Genomic DNA, 21,872 nt, shown 5'->3' with positions numbered 1-21,872 from the left:
AAAAGAGTATGCAGAGACATAGGCAAAATTGTTTCTATTTTTTAGCCAAGACAATGAAAGTGATAGAAAAAAATTGTAGTATGTGGTGTAAACACTGTATAGAGATCAAATTGAAGAGTGTAAGAAAAAGAAACTGAGAGTTGAAGGGAAAACCATGTTATTTCATGCAGCCCTACAAGATGGTACAAAGAAATTGCATTTTGCTACAAATCTCAACAAAAGCCCTGCTCCTGTTAATACTTCTGAGTATGGTCAAAGTTGACTACTGCTACACTCCTGAGATATGATCTTTCAGGGCTGCAAGCCAGACTTTCCAGCAGGCTTGAGGTTTGTTACCAAGTTTCATTTAGGTATCCTGAAGATCTTTCTTCTCATAGACTTGACTGACAGCCAGACCTTTTTGTGCCTTTTCTTTGAGAAGTTTAGATTTTGTGTTTCTTGAAAGGTAGGTAAGGAAGTTGACTAACGTTGTGTTGGAGTTTCAAAGGAGTGTGACTCTTGAGCTACTTTCCTGTGACCAAGTCCAAGTCATTATCTCAGATTTCATTGCAAATCAGTGCCTCCATAAGCTTGAGGTATTCCATGTATCTGTGCATGATTTCATTTGGAGATAGAGAATGGTGACTCACTTGGATCCCAGCTTCTGGCCCCTGAACCACTTCCTCAGCATTCCACTGTTATCCCACCTGAATGTCATCTTATCCTAGCTTTCCTTGTTTGTATGTTGTGAAGATATCAATCACTTCTTGAGGATGAGGTTCTCTGTAAAAATTAGTAGGAACAACAGAAAATCAAAAGGATTAGAATTAATCAGTGGGATCTCTTGGGGCCACACACATTTTCTGTTCAGGTAAGTCAGCATGCTTTTTCATTGTCTGTGCATATCTTGCCAATCAAATCCTGAAGATCCATTCTTTTCTCTTTGTAGCTTGATTTTGGCAATATTGAAGCAAATCCTTACGCTCCTCTGACATTTGAAACAAAGTGCTCTGAAGGACTGGTGTGATCATTAAATCTGCAAGTTTGTAAAGTGTACAGAGCATTTTTATCCTGAATGGTAAACTGGTGCCAAATATCTCTCCAATATATCTTTCCCAATACTTTCTGTCTGACTGCAACATATTGTTGATTGATTGAGAATATTGTTTGCCAGTTTCAGATTCATCTGGCAATATGAAGAAAGGGTCATAATTCATCCTGACTTCTAGTATCGTGACAGTCTTCCCCAGGTAAACTTGAGGTCTTCTCTTTGCTTTGCTTCAATGCCACCAGGAGGTCTAAAGTAAGATGGGAATATGATTTGACTAAAGGGATCTCAGATCCTTGATCAGAACAATAGCAACACAAGTATCAGCCAATAGTACTATGAGCCTGAATGCGGAAAAGGTGGTGATGTAATTAGGAGAGGCAAGCAAGATCATTCCTGTGGGTAAGGTCTGCTCATTGGATGGGGTTTGTCTGTGGCTTTTGCCCAGACCCAGCGGTTCGCAAATCTCCATGTGGAGTTCTGTGGAGTTGCAGAACGCGGATATGAATTTGTGGCTCTGGGCGAGCGGTACGATTCAACCTCGGGCCGTGTCATCAGCCCTTTCCGCGCTTTTCCTACCAGATTGAAAACCACGAATATGGAAAATAACAATTCGGACAACTAGAACATTCATCTTTGAAACAGCTGTAACTCTAGTCTCTGACTCATGAGGACATGAACTCGGACAATCTTTCTATGTATTTGACGTCACCGTTTGGTCCGTGCAAAGCCTTCTTTACCCACCAGAATTCCAGCTCTATGTTTGATGAAGCTCCGATTCGTACTGATTTTTACGGATGCTTGGACAATCATGTCTGGAAGAATTACCGATCACGCAATGGACTATGCTTCCAAGCGCTGCGTGTGCGCTCAGAATGCACTTCGAGTGAACCTCAAGTCTTAATTGGAACTACTCAAAAAAGTCGAACTTGAACGCCTACTAATACCAGATGACTGACAAAAGATGACCTCACTAAAATTATCAGTAATTCCCCATTTCTAAGTCATCCGTATATTTTTGCTGCCATGTCTCAAGTGATACTTAGCCGAGTCATGAACTTTCTCAACCACCTCAGGCCGCAAGTCAACCCATATCGAGAAACGGCCAACTATTTGGTAACATTGTTTCAGGTGCGTTACCATATTCCGAGGAATCTTGATAGATTTTTGGGGAATGTATATGGAAGGCCTCTATTTATTCGCCCTTGATCTCTTCGTACCTGAAGCCATCTCCTTTACCTGAATGGTCGCATGATCTCCAAATCTTGAGCGCAGCAGGTTTTGTGATGTAAGAGGCTTCCTATATCTTCCTGGAAGCATTCACACTGACAGTTTTCTATCCCATTTGTTTCAATTGCTGCATAGACTTATCTGTCTATCCTCTTACCTTCTGTATGTTCGATCAAAAGAAAGAAAAGTCTATCAGATCGGATTCAACAATTGTAAGTGGCTTTAGTTTCATATTCAGCTCCTTGGTGTAATTAGCTTATCCTGCTTCTCACTTATTAGTAGGTTTAATCCGACTTGATCGTGCCAACCACTGCGGCTTGTCTTACTTTCTTTATGGTATAAGTAAGCTGTCTGATTCATCATTTATCGACAACCAGGAGACAATTTAACATATGTCATTATTTCACCAAAGCTGCCTTTGTCGGTTTCATCTTTGACGAGGCCGCAGAAGCTGGTCATATGGACCAGGCTTGGCCAAATCTTTTGCTCGGACTAAGGTGCACGCTGACAATCATATGTGCCGTGTGAGTCTCAATATAAGTCATATGTCTACCTTTGTCCGAAAGCTGACTCGATTTGTTCTGAAGCGGTGAGTATTATTTGTTTCTACAACATCTTGATCAACGGTTGAACAAGTCCTTTGTGACAAAACAACTGATTATATCAGTGGTCTTGTGGCTCTGTATCTGCCATTTTGCATTGTTGAGGCAAAGAAACACTAAAGCTAACACGACTCCAGTAGGAGAGCTCTTGCCCAAGGCTTTGGTTTGGGGATTGAATGGACTCTTAGTGATCATGATTTTGTTTCCAATTGGTAAGATCACATATATCAACGGTAGCACATAAATGATTGATACTCATTACCATTTCGTTCATAGCAACGATCCTCGGTTCATTCCTTAAGGTTACAGTCGAATACCTTCGGATCAAAAATGACATTATGCCCGTCATTAGAGCTCTCCACAACTCAGCCTCTCACTTTTCGTCAAGTACATACAACAGTTCGAAATTATTCGAGACAATCTTGGTCGCTGCACAATCTCTCAATCATGTAGTATGTGAATTTTACTTATATATTCATTCAATGCAACCTATGTATCTGTCACTGTGAATTCTTCTCAGGATCTCATTTGGAAATATACTCAAGTTGGACTCACTTTTTACCTGGTTTTCAGTGGATTTGTTTGTCTTGTAAGCTTATTCTTTTCAGAACCCCAAAAAACCTTTGCTGAACCCCATTGGGTTTTTATTGATAATGCCTAGATGTACATTCCATGCATAGTCCAATTACTTCGATGTTATCATAGATACCGCGCCGCGGGGAACTCATTAGTTAAACAACAAGAGAGAGTTTTAGCCAACACCTTTTTGGAATTCACACTCACTTCGTTGCTTGCCTCCCTGACCGTTTATATGGTAAGGCTTGGACTGCTTTTTGATGATCCAGCAGTGCTTTCTGTTGTTTATTCATATAGGCATGTCTTCTTTTGTGATAGTGTCACCTTACCCAATCAGGCGATTTTATCTTTAATCCAAGATTTTGGATCACAATGCGGGTTGGTCCTCAGTCAATAAAATCCGCCCTCAATCACATCCTCATTGACCTCCGGATTTTGTTATGATTCTCTGTAGGCTATGAATTCTGTAATATCTGTTCTAGGAAACGCGTGAGTAACCACTATTGATGATCTTAATTCCGACTTATAAAACTGATGGGAAAGAAATTCCAAAGTGCTGTGTGTTTGATCTTGTATAGCCTTTCAAAGGCTCGTTCTAATGACTCTGAGATCAAGGTTGCCTTAGCCTTGTGTCCAGGCAAATTGACGGTTTAGCATGCATCATACCTTTTCATGTCCATTTTTTGAGACGATTACGCGTTAAATCAGATGACACCTAATATCTTTCTGCGTATCATTACTTGTTAATTTCGGACATTCAATCTTTCAAGGGCTAAAACATTCATTCCTAGTACAGGCCATGTTGTAATTTGATTCTTCCAAGTTGAGATACCAGAGCCGCGGTCTGGCGCCATTCATGGTGCTGATTTTTGTTAATTTCTTCAGATTCAGAAAGCAATCAAATTAGATTATTTTCATCTATTCAATCATCAATCTTTGAATATCTTTCCAAATTTGAATCACCACATCATGAAGAAATTTCGTATGCTTTTCAAGATGAGTTTTTTGCACCAGATTTCACATTGTCTTCGGTAGATATCCGACTTAAATTGAGTTTTTTGGCCTTCACGTCCGGTATCAAACCGGCCGAGGTATGCGGCTACCGGTGCTCCGTCGCGTATCCGACGGAGCTTCGGTTTGGGAGCACACCTTGATCTTAACGTGAGAAAGAACATGCTTCGGTGACCGAGTCAAACAATCTTGCACTGTTTTTCAAAAAAAAGAGCACGTTTCTTGTCGGTTCTCGCCAACACAATTTTGAAAACTCTCAACCAAGGGCCGAGGACGTTTACCTCGTGGTGTACGTTGCCCAAGCTGCAACGTTTGTGGTATTAGGGTATCCTGAATACGGTGTCGGGTATAGTAACGGATAACCAACGTGTTCATCACTATATCTACATTTTATGCCATCGTGCACTCGAGACGACCTGGTATTGTCGATTGTAATACTAATACCAGTAGAGTATATAAGTGTGGCAGCGTTGCACCGAGCTAGCTCACCCACCTACCTTTCCACGTTTACTCAACCTCATTTTTTACATCAGAGATAACTAGTGCAGTCCTTCATCGCAGTGACCAATCAAACCATGAACTCAAGAACCGTATCTTCATCAATTCTTGCTACTGTATTCTTCCTCTTGTGCTGTCAGAGCTCAGTTTGGGTGCGGGCGTGCGGTAAATATCAAAATTCGATTTGTGTGACATCAAATATCCAACCTTGCATCATTGGTAAGTGTTTTGCCCATGACATACATATACATCTTTGAATGTCTGTAAATGTGCTGACTTTTGCTTTTTAGGCACATTCACTCCTACTGGCGCCTGCAGTGATCCAAAAGCCACATTCAAGTGTTGCAGTTGCGGAACAACCGCACAAGTATGTCACCATCATGTGATTTCTATCATGACATCCTTGCTGAGTTTGCTGAGTATCAAATTGGTTGCTGGTTTTCTTATGACATCCTCTTCATCACAGGGTGCCGTTTGTTGTAAGAACTGCGTATGATCATTTCCAAACCTCTTGACTTTCTTCACTGTTGACTTGGATTGTCAACCGGTAAGGTTTTGCGCAAGAAATATTCAAGACTTACCAAATAACACCATACCTCTGTCACTCAAGTCTCAAGAGTGTAACATAATAATAAACATGTCACGATTAAAACATCTCATTATAAAAACAACTTCTTTTGTTTCAGATACTCAGGAAACAGAGGCAAACCCTTACTAAGAAAATACATCTATTATCTTTTAAATCTTATCAAAATTATAACTCTTGATTAGAGCTATTAGATTTCATCTCCCTCATCATCTCTTTTAAAAGAGTTGCTTTGTTTTTCCAAATTATTTCCTTAGCTAGAACACCTTTTCTATCCAAAAAAACTTGTAGCTTGAGATTATTTCTATTCACGTTGCACTCTTCTATTCTTTCTCCTATTCTTTCCACGAAGACGTTAAAGATTGTTTGGTTTAAATCGCCATTTGACTAAAGTTCTTCATCCCTCATTTTAATTGCAAATAATATTAAACCAGCACTCAAGTGCCACCTAAAGACTAGTGTGCCATAGCATACCCTTTGGAAGACAGCCAGCATTGCCATAGACTTGGTCAGGTATTCTATTAGTAGACTCAAGTTTCTGCTCAGGACAAAAAGCTAGTTGACTAACTGCTAGTTCCTCTTTTTACTTGGAAAGAATTTGAAAACTTAACCTACAAGCTCACTAGTTGTCAACAAGCATTGAGGTATACATTTTGTAAGTGTTTACATCCTCCTAAGTCTCAAATTCAACCAAACTTCAAGTACTCAGGTTGACATGGGTAGATTTTGGATTGTACCCTTTAATTTTTCCCCTCTTATAATCTATGCTTGCTACCTCTTCCTTCATGAATTGTAACACTGCTCAGAAACTGTTGTTCCTTGATATTGAACAAATCACTAGAGCACATATGTGCAACCCTGGGACAGCAACGCAGGTGTTGTTTGCTGCACTGCGCTTGCGTTGCGGTTTTTCTGACTGCACTGCACCATAAAATTCATGTCAAAGTTGTGGCCTGAACCGCTGTGCAACAAAATGTGTCCACACTTTCTGTGGTCTGGTGCGTTTCTGGCACAGGGTTGATATGTGTAAGCAGGTCCACTCTGATAGATTTCCTGCAGTAATCAAGGGGTCTCAAGCCCAGAACTCATCACAATAAAAACTAACATTGCAGTATCCCCACCTGAGACCATTTCAGGGCGCTGAAGACAGGTCAAGGCCGTACCTTACCTTGCAGCTCATCCTTCCTTGATATGATCCCAGGAAATATCCTGAAGTACATATATCAGTGGGAGATAACTAAAAGTGAAAATACTTTTGCATGATGGCATATATCTTTTTCAATGATTGCTTATTTTCAACAAAAAAGATGAAGGAGATCATTATGACAAATGGTGTCTCTAGATCTCAAGACTCCAACAAACACATAAGAAAGTTATGTGAGATGTTCAAAAGAATATTCCTCGCCAGGTTTTTCTTGAAATCAAGACTTGTTATCAGCACAAAGATCTTCAATCTATTCCAATTTTGATGAGGACATCAATCATCTTGGCACAGTGACCGATATGATGAGGGTGGGCCAGATAGTCCGTGTAACTGCACACACTGACACTTGTGACCCTCCCAAAATCCATGATCTCTTCCATATCCTAGGTGCAAGTTAGTTTTATGGTCTCAAGCTGACTGACTCATTTCATTTTCTTCAGGTGACCTTTGTACCAAAGGCCTTTCAATGTTCACCCTTATTGCAATGGTCAACACTGGATCATCAGATCAGCTGAAATTCTTCAAGACTTCCTTTGATAAAGTGTCTTCATTTTTAAATTCTGCGGGCACCTTGTTCATTAGAAAGAGATTCAAAGTTGTATGTTGGTATTGTGGTTGGACACAAGAATAGAGCCAAGCATTTGCATAGTCCTGTTGGTTTTTGAAAAATATCAGGTCTTGTAGGCTTAGCTCCAAAATAACGGGATAGCTATTGGCTTCCTTGTGTTTTCCACTTGCCAGCATTATCGCTCTCCTTGACACTGATTTCCCCGACCACGTACATAATTTTGTCCCGGTGCTCCGTCGCGTATCCGACGGAGCTTCGGTTTCGGTGACGTGAGACAGTTAACGGTTTCTGATCCTTTCTGGTCTATACTGAAAAGAACATGATTCGGTGACCGAGTCAAGCAATCTTGCACGGTTTTTCAAAAAAAAGAACACGTTTCTTGTCGGTTCTCGCCAACACAATTTTGAGAACGTCTCAACCAAGGGCCGAGGACTTTCACCTCCTGGTGTACATTGCTCAAACTGCAACCTTTGTGGCATTGCGGTTTTCTGAATACGGTTTCGGGTATAGTAACGGATAACCAACGTGTTCATAACTATATCTACACTTTATGCCATCGTGCACTCGAGACGACCTGGTATTGTCGATTGTAATACTAATACCAGTAGAGTATATAAGTGTGGCAGCGTTGCACCGCGCTAGCTCACCCACCTGGCTTTCCACCTTTACTCAACCTCATCTTTTCTACATCAGCGATTGCAGTACTTCGTTGCAGTGACCATTCAAACCATGAACTCTAGAACCGTATCTTCATCAATCCTTGCCGCTGTATGCTTCCTCTTGTGCTGTCAGAGCTCAGTTTGGGTGCAGGCATGCGGTCCAGGTCGAACGCAAATCTGCTTGACAAAAAATAGTCGACGTTGCATCATTGGTAAGTGTTTTCCAATGACATACACATAACATCTGTGAGTGTCTGTGAATGTGCTGACTTTTGCTTTTGTTAGGCACATTCACTGTTACTGGCGCCTGCAGTGATAAAGATGCCGTACTCATGTGTTGTAGATGCCAAGCAACCCCCACTGTATGTCACCTTCATGCCATGGCTATAATGACATCCATGCTGGGTTTGCTGAGTATAAATTTGGTTGCTGGTTTTCTGATGACATCCTCTTCATCACAGGGGTCTGTTTGTTGTCGGGACTGTAAATGATTATTTCCAAACACCTTGACTTAGATGGCTTTTAGATTGTACCTTTCAATTTTTCCCCTCTTATAATCTATGCCTACTACCTCTTCTATTGAATTCAGGTTTCATCCCGTACACTAGCAATCATCCCACTAATCCTAATTGAGCTTTTCTTCCATTATTTTGTTCCTTTATTATTTTGTTCCATGTTGCCAACGCTTGTTGCTACTAACCTCAATGCGGCATGTGAGAGTCACAATCCTAATGTGCTTGTTAACCTATGTCTAGAGATCAGTTTTACTATATAAAGAGCTCCTAATTGTGTTTGTCGTTGTTTTTCTTCACTCAAACATTTATTCGCCTCTTTTGTGCTACCTTCCAACAGGTGCATGCTTTTCTCTAATCACTCTAACGTGATATCTGGCCTCATAGCGCCCTAACTCACATTCTTGTGATTCTCTTCAGGTCTGCTTGTTATTTCTCTTTCACTTAGCTTTATTAACATTGGTGACATGTGATAATTAAAAACTCAAACATTTATTTGCCTCTTTTGTGCTACCTTCCAACAGGTGCATACTTTTCTCTAATCACTCTAACGTGATATCTGGCCTCATAGCACCCTATCTCACATTCTCGTGATTCTCTTCAGGTGCATACTTTTCTCTAATCACTCTAACGTGGTATCTGGCCTTATAGCGCCCTAACTCACATTCTCGTGATTCTCTTCAGACACCTGCCGTTTCTTATTTTATCATCTTCCTTTATGAATTGGAACACTGCTCAGAAACTATGGTTCCTTGATTTTAAAAAACTTACCAGAGCCCATATGTGTAAGCAGGTCCACCCTGATAGATTGCCTGGAGTAATCAAGGGGTCTGACTCTCAAGCCCAGAACTCATCACAATAACAACTAACACTGCAGTATCCCCACCTGAGAGACCATTTCAGGGAGCTAAAGACAGGTCAAGGCCATACCTTGCCTTACAGCTCAGCCTTCCTTGATATGATCCCAGGTAATACCCTGAAGTACATACATCAGTGGGAGATAACTGACAGTGAAAATACTTTTGCATGATGGCAAAGATCTTTTTCAATGATTGATTATTTTCAACAAAAAAGATGAAGGACTCGGAGATCAATGCAACAAATGGTGCTCCTAGATCTCAAGACTTCAACAAGCAGATAAGAAAGTTGTGTGAGATGTTCAAAAGATTATTCCTCACCAAGTTTCTCTTGAAACCAATACTTGTTCTCAGGATAAAGGTCTTCAATCTATTCCAATTTTGATGAGGACAGAAATCATCTTGGCACAGTGACAAAAATGATGAGGGTGGGCCAAATAGTCCGTGTAACCACACACGCTGACACTTGTAACCCTCCCAAAATCCATGATCTCTTCCATATCCTAGGTGCAAGTTGGTTTTCAGTTTTTTTTATGGTCTCACCCCATCTGACTCATTTCATTTTCTTCAGGTAACCTTTGTACCAAAGGCCTTTCAATTTTTACCCTTATTGCAATGGTCAACACTGGATCATCAAATCAGCTGAAATTCTTCAATACTCCCTTTAAGTTTGGTAAAGTTTCTTCATGTTTAAATTCTGTGGGCACCTTGTTCATTAGAAAGAGATTCAAAGTCAAACTTGATCATAATAATATGTATGTTGGTATTGTGGTTGGACACAAGAATAGAGCCAAGCATTTGCATAGTCCTGTTGGTTTTAGTCCTGTTGGTATTTGAAAAATAAACAATTCTTGTAAGCTTAGCTCCAAAATAACTGGATAGTTATTGACTTCTCTGTGTTTTCCACTTGCCAGCATTATTGCTCTCCTTCACATTGATTTCCCGAACCATGTACATAATTCATTCTGTTGATATCAGTTTTTTTATTTTTCCAACTGTTGTTCAAGAAGCCGTCCTGTGAGGTTTTTCTTTTGTAATTTCAAATTGTAATACCTTTTTGCAAGTCTTGCTTTCCCTTTGCACTTCCCCTCTTTGTACGTAGAGAGTTTCACCCTCCTGTTCTTTTGCTCCCCTATCCATGATGACTGATCAGGTGCAACATGAGGTTTCCAAGAGATATTTCAACTTGGTTTCCGGGTGACCTAAACTCATGACTAGTCGTCAGGAATCCTTTAGCTCTGGTAGTTCAACTGGGCGCGCACTCTTATGAGTCCGACAACACGGCATGACCAGCTCGTAAGTTCCTTAAGCCGCGACTGACCTCGAAGCCGGCCGGTGGCTATGTATGTACATACTTAAGTGTGAGTAACTCTGAGCAACTCCTCTGATCAAGCACGCTAGTGGCTGCACCATGTACCGGGCTATAGGAACAACCAGAGTTGCGTTTTCATATATCCCCACGGCGGATAGTGTGGGTGAAGGGGGGTGAACAAGGGCCAACCTTTCTTGCGAAGGTACAAAAAATAACATCAAGCCAACCCGATATTTATATTTGTCAAGTTCTCCAGTTCTGAACTTCTGCAAGGTTCTGCATCATATAAATACTGCGAGTTTCTCCTGTCTGCTTGTTCCTCATCCAAACTCCACCCCATCTGTTCTCCTTCCACCACAACCTTTAGGTACTTACTTGGTCTTCTCATTTTTTTTCCTTATCAAATCAGCTCACTGATCTGCATCTCACTTTTTTGACCTCTTACCTATCTTTCCTTAGAAACAAATACTTCTGTGAAATTTTTCAACCTTTGAATTATCTTTCCTAAGAAAGCAAGATTTCTGTGAAATTTTTCAAGCTTTCCTAATAGCGCAGTCCTTCATCACAGCAATCGATCAAGTCATGACTTCGAGAATCGTATTTTCTTCGATCTTGTCCGCTGTGCTTCTCCTTCTGTGTTTACAGAACCCTGTTTTGGGTCAAGGATGTCCTTCTGACCACCCGAACTTAGTTTGTGTAACATCCACGGACCATAACGGCTGCGGTATTGGTCAGTGTTGCCTCAATGGCACATACATATGCGACTTTTCTGACTCTGATTCCGACTTCCAATTTCCAGGCTCATTCCGTACTGATGCATGGTGCTATAAGGGGCAGACACTCAGCTGTTGCGATTGCCCATCAAAGCCTGTACGTCACCTTTGTGTTACATGATATCATGATTATATTCCAGTCAAATATCCAATCAGTTTCTGATATTTTGAATGTCATTTTGTTCTCTGTAGGATGGCACGCAATGTTGTAGATGTATAGCCCATAGTTGAAGATCTAGTGTCAGGTCGGATGGCGTACGATTACAGATAACCTTCACCTTTTCCCTTTGACAATCTATGCTCGCAGCCTCTTTCTTTGAAAGATGAGAAACTAGGAATCTCAGATAGCTGTACACACATACTTGTTTTGGAATCGAAGTTTGCTTTGTTACCGCTCTGATATTATCTATTAAAAAAATCACCAGAAGTACACTCACCGTGGTGTGCCCATGCTCGCTGAAAGCTGAGGTATCTAGTATTTCTATGAAACATGAACATGAATTTGGCACCGCAGGTCCTGATGAAAACAAACAAAGTCACTGTGCGATTAGAAGTCAGCTGACATGCATTCCTTACATCACTTGACCAAGTATCCAGATCCATTTTATACATACTCTTGTCAAAGTTGAATTTGACGTGAGATCAGGCCATTGTACCTGTCAGGGAACCCCCATCGCCGTTCCAGAAGAAAATCAGGCAGTGCCTCGAGAGATTGTTAGAATAGCTTGAATCATCAGATTGCAACTCAACAGTTGAGCGAGCATCTCAATTCAGATCGAATATCTTGATCCCTCACCCTTCAACATCTTTGTTCAGAGGCAGCGCTCATTTCAATTGCTCCCAAAACACCATAATCATCCTTGTGCTGCACTCTACGGTAACAAATACCAACAGAGCCATTAACAAGAGATTCCAATCGAGTTCCAGATGTCAATTTCCTCCAGAAATCCATCGCTTTGATGTTGTGATATCCATGTCTCTATGCTTTGATCATCAAAGATAATGCCAACGTATTAATTATCACAAGACCGCGAAGTTTTACAAATCAATTCCTTATAAACTTGTTCTGATTCGTCCTCATCCTTAAATTGTGAACTGTGACGAAATGTTGGGTCTAAAACAACAATCAATATCTTGCTTCTAACACGACCCATCTTACTCCAAGCTTAACCGGTCCCTCTCCCTTGCAAGAAGTTGAGGGAGAGAGACTGGTTTAGTTTGCGCGTACTCTTACGACAACACGGCATGAGCTTACCCAACCCCTGAGTTTCTCGAGCCGCGGCATCCCTCGAAGCCGGCCGGTGGTTAGATCTGACCCCGCTGTTAGGATCCCGAAGCTAGCCATTTCACCCAACTACCTTGATGTCCATGTTCGAAATCGCCTAGCACGCTGACGGCCAACCAAGTATGCACCGGACTGTAGGAATAACCAAAGCTGCGTGTTTACATACTCACCTCTTCATCCCTATCGCAAAGGAGGGTGAACCTTTCTTGTAGATGTGGAAAGGTAAGATTTGGTACATACATATATCAACTCAGCCGACATCAAGCCACAACGGGTTTTGTATCTGTATCTCATAATTCAAAGTGGTCCACAAGCCTTTACAGTTCACCCGCTGTGAATTCCTCAAGTTCTAATATTCCAAAATCGAATATGCAGTCATTGTCGTACTTATAAAGACCGCCGGTTTGTTCTGCCTGTTTGTTCCTCACTTTATCACATTGGTTCCCCGTCCACCTCAAGCTTTAGGTACTTACTTGTTCTTTCTCACTTTCGTGGTCATCGAGTCAGCTCACTGATATGCCTTACATTTGGATTGACCTTTTGATTAGTTTTTTTACAAAGAAACCTTTCTGTGAAATCTTTCAACCTTTACCCATTCCGCAGTGCTTCATCACAATTAAATCATGAACTCGAGAATCTCAACTTCTTCGATCTTGTCCGCTGTCTTCTTCCTTTTGTGCTTACAGTACTCCGTGTTGGGTGCTTGCACTGGAAACCGGTCGACCATGATTTGCGAAACAAACACGGACAATAATGGCTGTGCCATCGGTCAGTGTTGCGTCAATGGCACATCCATCTGTGACTTTACTGACTCTCATCTCGTCCAATTCACAGGTCATTTTGCACTACGGGCACAGTGCGACAATAATCAACAGACACTCAAGTGCTGTTCTTGCAAACCAAACTCTGTACGTCATCTTTGTGTTGATATCTTGACTCTCTTTCAGGTGGGTCTCCAATCGGTTTTTGATATCTTTGATGTTATTTTCTTCATCCATTCTAGATTGGCGGACAATGTTGTAGCGACTGCGTAAATTATTCTTGAAGATCTTACTGTCGGCTTGGACATGATCATATTACAGATGCGCTTCACTTTTCCCTTTAACAATTCATGCTCACTGCCTCCTTTGTAAAGCAAGGAACTAGGAAACTCAGATCCCTGTGATAAATACATAGTTTTTTTTTGGAATCGAGTCTTGCTTTGTTACCACCCAGATGCTATTTGTTATTACAAAGATATCAGATTATTGATGTAGCACCCTTATGCATACATCAATGTTCTCATTCCCGCTGAAATGTATTTCCTTGAGCTTATGCCAATCACTATGGAAGACAAACACGGATCTTGCAACGCAGGTCTTGATGAAAATACATCAGGCCAAGTTTAGTAGCCAATCAAAAGTAGGATGCTATGCATTTCTTATCAATTAATTAGGTGTGTATCCAGATCATTACCGACACTTGTGATCGTCTATTTTTTTTGGTTACTTCGGTTTTGTTCCAAACCCTTCACTTGGTTAACAGGTAACAAATACGTTCAAGTGTTGTTCAACTTTTCTGCTCGTATTTCCTCTCTTTAAGTATCACTGCAGAAGGCGAGAGCTTGATTTGATATATTCAATTCGCCTCCCAGAGACCTATTTGGAACCTTTACCCTGGTCATGCAAGATCTGTGGGCACTGTGTCTCTATCAAATGAGATGGAACCAGACATATCGTGCGTGTCCCAATCGGAAAGGGCTGGTGACTGAAGAGGTTTGCTTTCAAACCTCGAGTCAACTTTTTGCCAGTAAAGCAACTTGACCTGGAAACAGACTCGAGAGCTATCCGATTCAGGTATCCGTGCTGGACGGGGCCGACTCTCAGCTCGGGCTTCAAACAAGCATGTCAGTTGGTCTCATCATTTTTAACCTAAGTCCCGGTCCCGGTGTGCCCTGCCATTCAGGGTAGTGGATCCCGCTTCAGCGCCCCCGCCGGGCGTCTTTTTTGAGAAAACTATCCTCGCAAAACACTCCATCGTACAAAATCATTACCCTTCTCTACCGGAGCTCCTCGAGGACGTAACCGACAAGTCAATTCGCCTTTGTTAGTCACCTTCGGAAATTTTCGATCTAAGTTATGATTGTAATCTAACATATCATCAGTTTTCAGAAATTTACCCCAAAGACAGACATGTCGGACGTAGAGGACACACCCGTTGATGTCGCCGCTGAAGAAGTTGAAGTCACCCAAGAGGCTGATGCCCCTAAAGGTGGACGTATGTCTGTAGAAGATGCCCTTCAAAAAGTCTTGAAGACTGCTCTTGTAAGTCACTTTTGCTATGGCTCCCTGAGAATTACCCTATAATGGTCAAACTCATCAACATTATAATGGTACATTCCAGGTCCACGATGGACTCGCTCGTGGTCTACGAGAGTCTGCCAAAGCCCTTGACAAACGTCAAGCCCATCTCTGCGTGTTGAACGAAGGCTGTACCGAAGCTGAATATGTTAAGCTTATCGAAGCTCTTTGCTCTGAGCACAAGATCAACTTGATCAAAGTTGGAGATGGTAAATTACTCGGAGAATGGTGCGGTCTTTGCAAGGTTAGTGAATTGATTCAGTCCTCCCATCCGATTTCAAGACTGCTTTGATTCCCAAGCTGATGATCTTTCGTCTTGTGATCATTCAGATCGACCGAGATGGTACCGCACGAAAAGTGGTTTCATGCTCCTGTGTTGTCGTGAAGGAGTTTGGACAAGAATCCGAAGCGCTCAATGTTTTACTCGATCACTTCGGAACCCGTTAATTTCATGTAAATTGAATCTTGACGTCTATTGACGCCCATCACATCAGACTATCTTCAGTCTCACGTCTGCAATACACTTATCTTTTTGAGATTCGGCATTTATTTACCAGTACTGTTTGCCAATACCTTATATGCTTCAGGGCTCAGTCCACATTATCATTAGTCTATGTGTCGATGAAGAGAAGTAAATTACGTCTTCCACGCCTATCACTCATGGATGTTCGTTTACGATCCTCAAACACATTTGGGTAGTTCACCCATGTTCAGCTCGACAAGCGGACATATGCGTTGCCTAAAATGAGAGTCCAACATTTGAGTGCTGAGCCTACGCCCAACTTGGGCTTTAAGATCTACACTTGATTGACGAGTGTCGTCAGCCACGCATATATGAAGGCCCGGAGTCATGCCCAAGGAGCTTTTGTTTCCTCTTCATATTGCTTCATTTGCTGTGAAGTAATGGATGTGAGATGTTTTTCATTGGTTCAAACATTGAATTGCCAGCAGTTGAAATTGAACGGCCCGACTAATTTCAAGACTGCTAAACCATGCTTCGGATCCAAACTCTTCCCTTCTTTCTTATGAATGGATGATCTTTAAATGATGGATGAAAGTGTTGAATTTGGATCACAGAGATTGTCATTGTTCACTGTCAGGGTATATTCTCCCATGTGCATGATTGTGTGAATTTCCTTGGGTTTTGTGTAAGGATGAAGTTACTGATCAAGGGAGTGGGTTGTAGGGATTGATTTTAAAAAAACTAAAAACTTTAATTAACATCAGGTTATATCTCAGGAATTGCTCATTGAAATAGATTCAGTCAGACTCAGTGATGATTTATATCATCTCTCATCTTTCAATCTTCTTCTGATTGGCAATGTTCCCAGACGACATGTTCAATATAAATGCAAGAATACTTCTTGAAAGCTTTACAGAAATGGCTTTTTAGAAGGCAAGCTAACTCTGAGCAATTAGATCTTACCACTCTCCCTCTGATCAAAAGTTTTTCGAACTGGATTAAAACACAAAACAATCAGGGTCCTATGTCATACAATGAACCAGATAAGATCACGTCTTCACTTTTTGCCTTTGATCTATCTCAATATCACTCACCTCTACTTCCAATTTCATCATCAATTCAATTCATTGGTTTGGTGTGGGGTATTCATGTTATCTGAAGGCTGATGGTTACAAGGCAGATCAAAGAAGAAGTAAAAGACGATGACAAGATGATCTTTGTGAAAGTTATGTTCTTGCAGGTGGTGCGACCTAAGAAAACAAAATCACAAACAAAAAGATCAGTTAGAATTGAAATGATCGTTGAACTGAACTCAATTGAGCGAAAAAATCAATTACCAAAACTACACCATCACCTCTTACAAACAACATTTCACAATTCCTTTTAACAATCTATGTGATCACAAATCAATTAACCAAAAGTAAAGAATCGATCAATCAATTTCTCAAAAGTTTAGTCAAGAGAATTCGAAAAATCAATCAAATCAAGATCTTCTTACACGTATTGTAGGTTCTTGATTTGGACTTTCAGGTACTTCTACAATCGTAATACTTTCGGTGACATCTGAAAGTACCATATTCATATGACCATCGTAAGCCTTAAATTGATGATAGTAAAGAAAAAACATTTATGAGCTTTTGTGTTTTTGTTTTCGTGTTTTGTTGAACGAATTTATTTAAAATGTTGATTTTGATCTAAGTAAAAACCAATCACATACGTGTAAAGTTCCTGTTACCTCTCGATCACCTCTTAGTTTGATTAAAACTCTTTCTGATAATGATAATCGAATAAGATCAAACTTGTTATTTTTTTCAATTTTGATTTGAGTAGATGATGATGAATTAAACAAACACTTTCATCAGTGTTTCATTCCTACGTATATTTTCAAGAAATCATCAAAAATAATAATAATAATAGATAAACTAGATTTTAATGAATCAAGAGATGAAGGTCAAGACAAAGATCACTAACTGGTTCTTCAACACCATCTCCTACATCTGCCATCTTGATTGAATCGTTTGATGATGGTTGTTTTGTTAGTTGAAATCTTGAAGTTATAAAGGTCTTGAAGGGGTGGTCTTCAAACTCAATTGAAATTCGTTCAAACTTCAAATCAAAGACTCCTAAGAGATGTCACATTTGACTTTCACAGCTTTGAATTCGAAAACACTCAGACTTTCACAACTTCAACATCACATGCAGATTTTACCTTTCAGCTTGCAATGCTTTTGCATATTTCCTTTGGCTCTATATATCTTCACACATTCTGGGGGGTTGAAGGATACTGACATGATGGTTAAAGAAGAGCAGTTAATCTTACATAGTGAAGCTACCCAAATCAAAGTGCGCATACATCTAGATAACAAGGCTGTTTGTTGAGTATCATGATCATCAGTTCCTTACTGATGTAAGAAACCTTGACGGTTTCAAAAAAACAGGAGGGGCAGCTCTAATGGGCTCATAAGATATGATTATGGAATCAAATTGGATAGAGTGTGATGTCCAACCTGATGGTAATACTAGAACTACTCAACTCATGTATCACTTTCTGGTGGTTCTGTATAAAACTCACCCCTTAAACATCATCTCTTTCCACAAATATCAAAGTATGAAAGAAAACAGTAAAAAAAACTTATCAATTTTTCTTTTGCATTATAAAATAAATACCAAATCCAAAAATATATAGTAAATTTTCAACCCTTTTTAATCTTCAAAAACAAAAAAACAAAAGAGAAAAAAGAGAAAAAAGAGAAAAAGAGAAAAGTAAATCTTAGAACAAAATCACAATTTAGATAATCCGATTAATTCAGGTTTAATTTTCGTCACTCCATCACCATTGGGGAAACTTTTCTTTTCTTCATGATTTGATTTTTTCGGATCCAAAAATCTTTTTCAATAATACATTTATGAAAAGCAAAAGACAATTCGATTAGATTAAAAAGTTCAAAGATCAAATGAAATTCCACATGATCAGTTCAATGATTTGATCAGATCAACTTGAAATATGAAAAAGAAAAAGAAACATCAATCAATCATAAAAGGACTTACATAACTGTGACCGTGATATCATCTCTATACCTTCTAGAATGAGGTGCAGGAATACTTAACAATGCACTCACTTTCTCTCGACTAGGTCCACCCAACGCGTTTCGAATCAAATGAGTCGCTACATTTCCATCTTCAAAAATAAACTGTTTATCTTCTTGTGATCCAGTAGATGGATCATGTACTGATTTAGATGTCTCAATCACTTTTACTTTAATGATGTCATCTTTTTTCATCACGATCGATTGATGATGATTACTAGAAGAATTGGATGCTCCAAGATCTATCCAATTTCCTACTAATCCAATGACTTCTGAAGTTTCTAATCTATCCCAAAGTCCATCTGTTGCTAAAACAATAAACGCTGGTTTGTTGGTCTCCACTTCAGTTGGGATCGATGTACTTGTTACTTCCGGTTTCGCCGTCACATATGGTGGAGTAAGATAATCTGGTGGATCACGTCTAGCTCGAGCTGATGGGTGAAAGGTAGCATAGAGTTTCTCTTGCATTCCAACGGGCCACTGGTGATCAAATCAATCGACATCAGCTCACATCAGGTCAAGATCAGGGGATCAGAAGACCAACCTTGTATCGGGCATCACCAAAGGCTCGTGTAGGCTGCAGACCACCAAGAATGCGACCTCGTCGGATCACATTTTCACGTTCGGCTGGAGGATGTTCAGATCGGATCCTATTCAGACATCGATCAGGTGAGTGATTTTGGAGACTATCCAGAGAAATGATTAGAAACAACACGAACCGTTCAACTTCCTTTGGGTTCAAACCTTCTTGATCGTCACTTAGCAGTTCCCCCTGCCATTGACCCTTACCCCCATTTGCGCTGGGGTTCCAAACTCCCATCACGGCTCGTGAATCTCCAGTACAAGCAACATGTACCCTAGCAGTGTATATGGAGATTGGGTCAGACTCTATGTGATGGAATCAGAAATCAATCATCCAAAAGGAAGGAAAACTCACTTGGAACGTGCTGTATCGATATATGCTAATAAAGCACAAGAACCACTAAGAGCCGGTAAAAGTGCTTGTAAAGAAGCAGTTTGTTCAGGAGTAAGTTCTTGATTTGAAGATCCGATTAAACTGTTGATCTTAGAATCATCCTTCTTGTTTTGATTTCGATTTTCAATTTCTTTTAATAATTTGATCGGTCGATTGATGATTTCTTCATCTAATTTAAGAAATGCATTTTGAATTGATTTTTGAATGATTTCATCATCTGAATCTAAATTATCAATTATGATTTTAGTTTTGATCGAATTTAAAGTTAAGATTGACCAAACCTTTTGAATTAAAGTTTCATTAAGTTCAACTTTGTCAAGTTTAGGATAATGTTTAGAAGAAGAAGAGGCTTTTCGTGAAATCTCTTTAGCTAAATAATGTGCAACATATTCTGGATCGCTTTTAAAGACTAATGAGATTTCATTTTTAACTGATTGAACTAATTTATTAACTAAGACTTTAGATGTTTGCCATCCAGAATGTCCATCAAACACTCCAAAGAATAACATATCACCTTCTTGTGAGAATTGATCTCTTTTCATAATCGTACAAATCGAATCATCTTCAATGGGTGAATTAGATGCTAAATGATTCGTATCATAACCTACATCCAATCACAAACCAAACCAAACCAAAAAAACAATCAGTCTTTTTGCTTCTTTAGTCTATACTTTTATTCTAAAGAGAATAGGTGAATGAGTGTGTGAGTTTTTTTAAACGTACGATACACTGGATTTCCTGTTCGATCCACTTTAAAGGTTGCTTCATACTTCTTAAGTAATTCATCAGTTTCTTCATTCGATAACATATTCAACGTTTTCTTTCCACCAGGTGATCCAGTACTAAAAAAGAACCCCATCATACCAAAGAGCCGATTCCCATCACCATCCAAACAAAACAGTCAATCAACATAGAACTCTCGTAGAGGGTTTTGTTTGTTTATGGAACAAAAGAATGAAACTCACATCACTCACTGGCTTGCAATAGGGATTTCAAATTGACCACGATTGATTGGTACGTTAAAAGGAACTTGATTTGATTTTTGAGATCGATTTGATTTTAACCAAATCAAGGTAGTTCCAATCGAAATCACGCCAGTAGCAATCAAAGCGAGATCTACTAAAGCTCTTTTAGGTGGTGTTGAAGAAGAAGCAGAAGATGTTGTTGATGATGATGATGATGAAGTTGTGGATGAGTTAGAATAAGATCTTGTGGTTGATTTATCATATTTGATAGTTTTCTGATTAGATTTGGATGATAAGAATATAGTTGAAGTTGAATGAAGTTGAAGTTGATAAGATGATCTGATTCGATTTGATATTTTCCATGTTATCATCCTTACTTCCTTGACTTCCTTGACTTCCTTGACTTCCTTGACTTCCTTGATTTCCTTGATTTCCTTTCCGTGTGGTTTGGTTTTCGAGTTAATTTAGTTTTTGAATTCTGATCGAAATTGAATGATCGATCAGCCAAAATAGCTCACTGACATTGGGTTTCTATACAAGTGGTGTGTATCTATCATCAATCCCATTCTTGTCACAATTCATCAGAAACCATATCATTCACCTGAAGATAACCTTCAAAAGGCTTTTGGAGATGCACGACCAGTTGGATAAGATCATATCAATCAATTTCATCATTCGAAAATTTTTGCGAGGGTTAATAGTCAAAGATAGTATGTAATCTTACTCTGGTGTCTTTTTTCAACCACACGACATTTACTTACTACTACATACTGTTTTGGCTGCTTTCCACTTGCCATTTAAATGGAGGTATCACGGCACCTGGAACAAATAAAAAGATTGTAGAAGCGTAGAGGAATTTGAGTCCACATGCTCAGGAAGTCCTTCATGTGCAAGTAGCCAATTTGGTCAAATTGAAGAGGAATAAGAAATCAAACATCAACACCACAAATTCAGCTGAAGGCACATCAGGAGCCATGTCGAGATCCACATTGGAGATCACAATTCCAGATGAATTAAAGCACAGAACAGAGGTACAAGTCAATGTCAATTCTGAAGTCCAGGAGGATGCCATCCCTTCTTTCAAACCTTGGCATACAAGACAAAAGGCCTTGAAAGGCAATGGGCCAACTGGGCAAGATTGGCTTACCAATCTTCTCCCCCATGTAAATCAATATTGATCAACCCTCACTTCCTAAATTTTGAAAACTGATAACAATTCTATACACGACACAGGCCAATCACATGGCTGAAACATGCAAGGTTCAAAATGTGTTCATCTGTGTATCCTATTCAGGGGATGGTAATATTCAGCTGGTTGAGGCCACACCATGGCTGAGGTCCTA

General features: G+C 39.9%; 5 protein-coding genes across 5 annotated transcripts; 3 read left to right on the top strand and 2 right to left on the bottom strand.

Annotated features, from left to right (window-relative positions):
- Positions 1-1,967: 1,967 nt before the first annotated feature.
- MELLADRAFT_71562 (uncharacterized protein) lies at positions 1,968-2,453 on the top strand (the record flags this gene model as incomplete). Its single annotated transcript, XM_007408766.1, has 2 exons — positions 1,968-2,315; positions 2,393-2,453. One exon carries the CDS (start codon positions 2,054-2,056, stop codon positions 2,234-2,236), a length of 183 nt encoding a protein of 60 aa, XP_007408828.1.
- Positions 2,454-3,240: 787 nt separating this feature from the next.
- On the top strand, positions 3,241-4,359 carry MELLADRAFT_71561 (uncharacterized protein; the record flags this gene model as incomplete). The annotated part of the gene is made up of 6 exons (XM_007408767.1): positions 3,241-3,311; positions 3,433-3,448; positions 3,521-3,673; positions 3,754-3,813; positions 3,890-3,924; positions 3,990-4,359. 6 exons carry the CDS (start codon positions 3,307-3,309, stop codon positions 4,087-4,089), a joined length of 369 nt encoding a protein of 122 aa, XP_007408829.1.
- Positions 4,360-14,855: 10,496 nt separating this feature from the next.
- On the top strand, positions 14,856-15,594 carry MELLADRAFT_71560 (uncharacterized protein; the record flags this gene model as incomplete). Its single annotated transcript, XM_007408768.1, has 3 exons — positions 14,856-15,003; positions 15,083-15,283; positions 15,370-15,594. The coding sequence occupies 3 exons, from the start codon at positions 14,872-14,874 to the stop codon at positions 15,484-15,486; spliced, it is 450 nt and encodes a 149-aa protein (XP_007408830.1).
- Positions 15,595-16,785: 1,191 nt separating this feature from the next.
- On the bottom strand, positions 16,786-17,300 carry MELLADRAFT_35186 (uncharacterized protein; the record flags this gene model as incomplete). The annotated part of the gene is made up of 3 exons (XM_007408597.1): positions 16,786-16,893; positions 17,001-17,099; positions 17,220-17,300. Coding segments are annotated over 3 exons (288 nt in total), but the record flags the coding sequence as incomplete, so codon positions are not given.
- Positions 17,301-18,546: 1,246 nt separating this feature from the next.
- On the bottom strand, positions 18,547-21,053 carry MELLADRAFT_105362 (uncharacterized protein; the record flags this gene model as incomplete). The annotated part of the gene is made up of 7 exons (XM_007408596.1): positions 18,547-19,068; positions 19,133-19,238; positions 19,308-19,474; positions 19,951-20,168; positions 20,288-20,406; positions 20,539-20,963; positions 21,048-21,053. 7 exons carry the CDS (start codon positions 21,051-21,053, stop codon positions 18,547-18,549), a joined length of 1,563 nt encoding a protein of 520 aa, XP_007408658.1.
- Positions 21,054-21,872: the final 819 nt, after the last annotated feature.

Source organism: Melampsora larici-populina, assembly GCF_000204055.1.
Source record: "Melampsora larici-populina 98AG31 unplaced genomic scaffold MELLAscaffold_13, whole genome shotgun sequence".
Lineage (NCBI taxonomy): Eukaryota > Fungi > Basidiomycota > Pucciniomycetes > Pucciniales > Melampsoraceae > Melampsora > Melampsora laricis-populina.
This window is presented reverse-complemented; position numbering and strand designations above follow the sequence as displayed.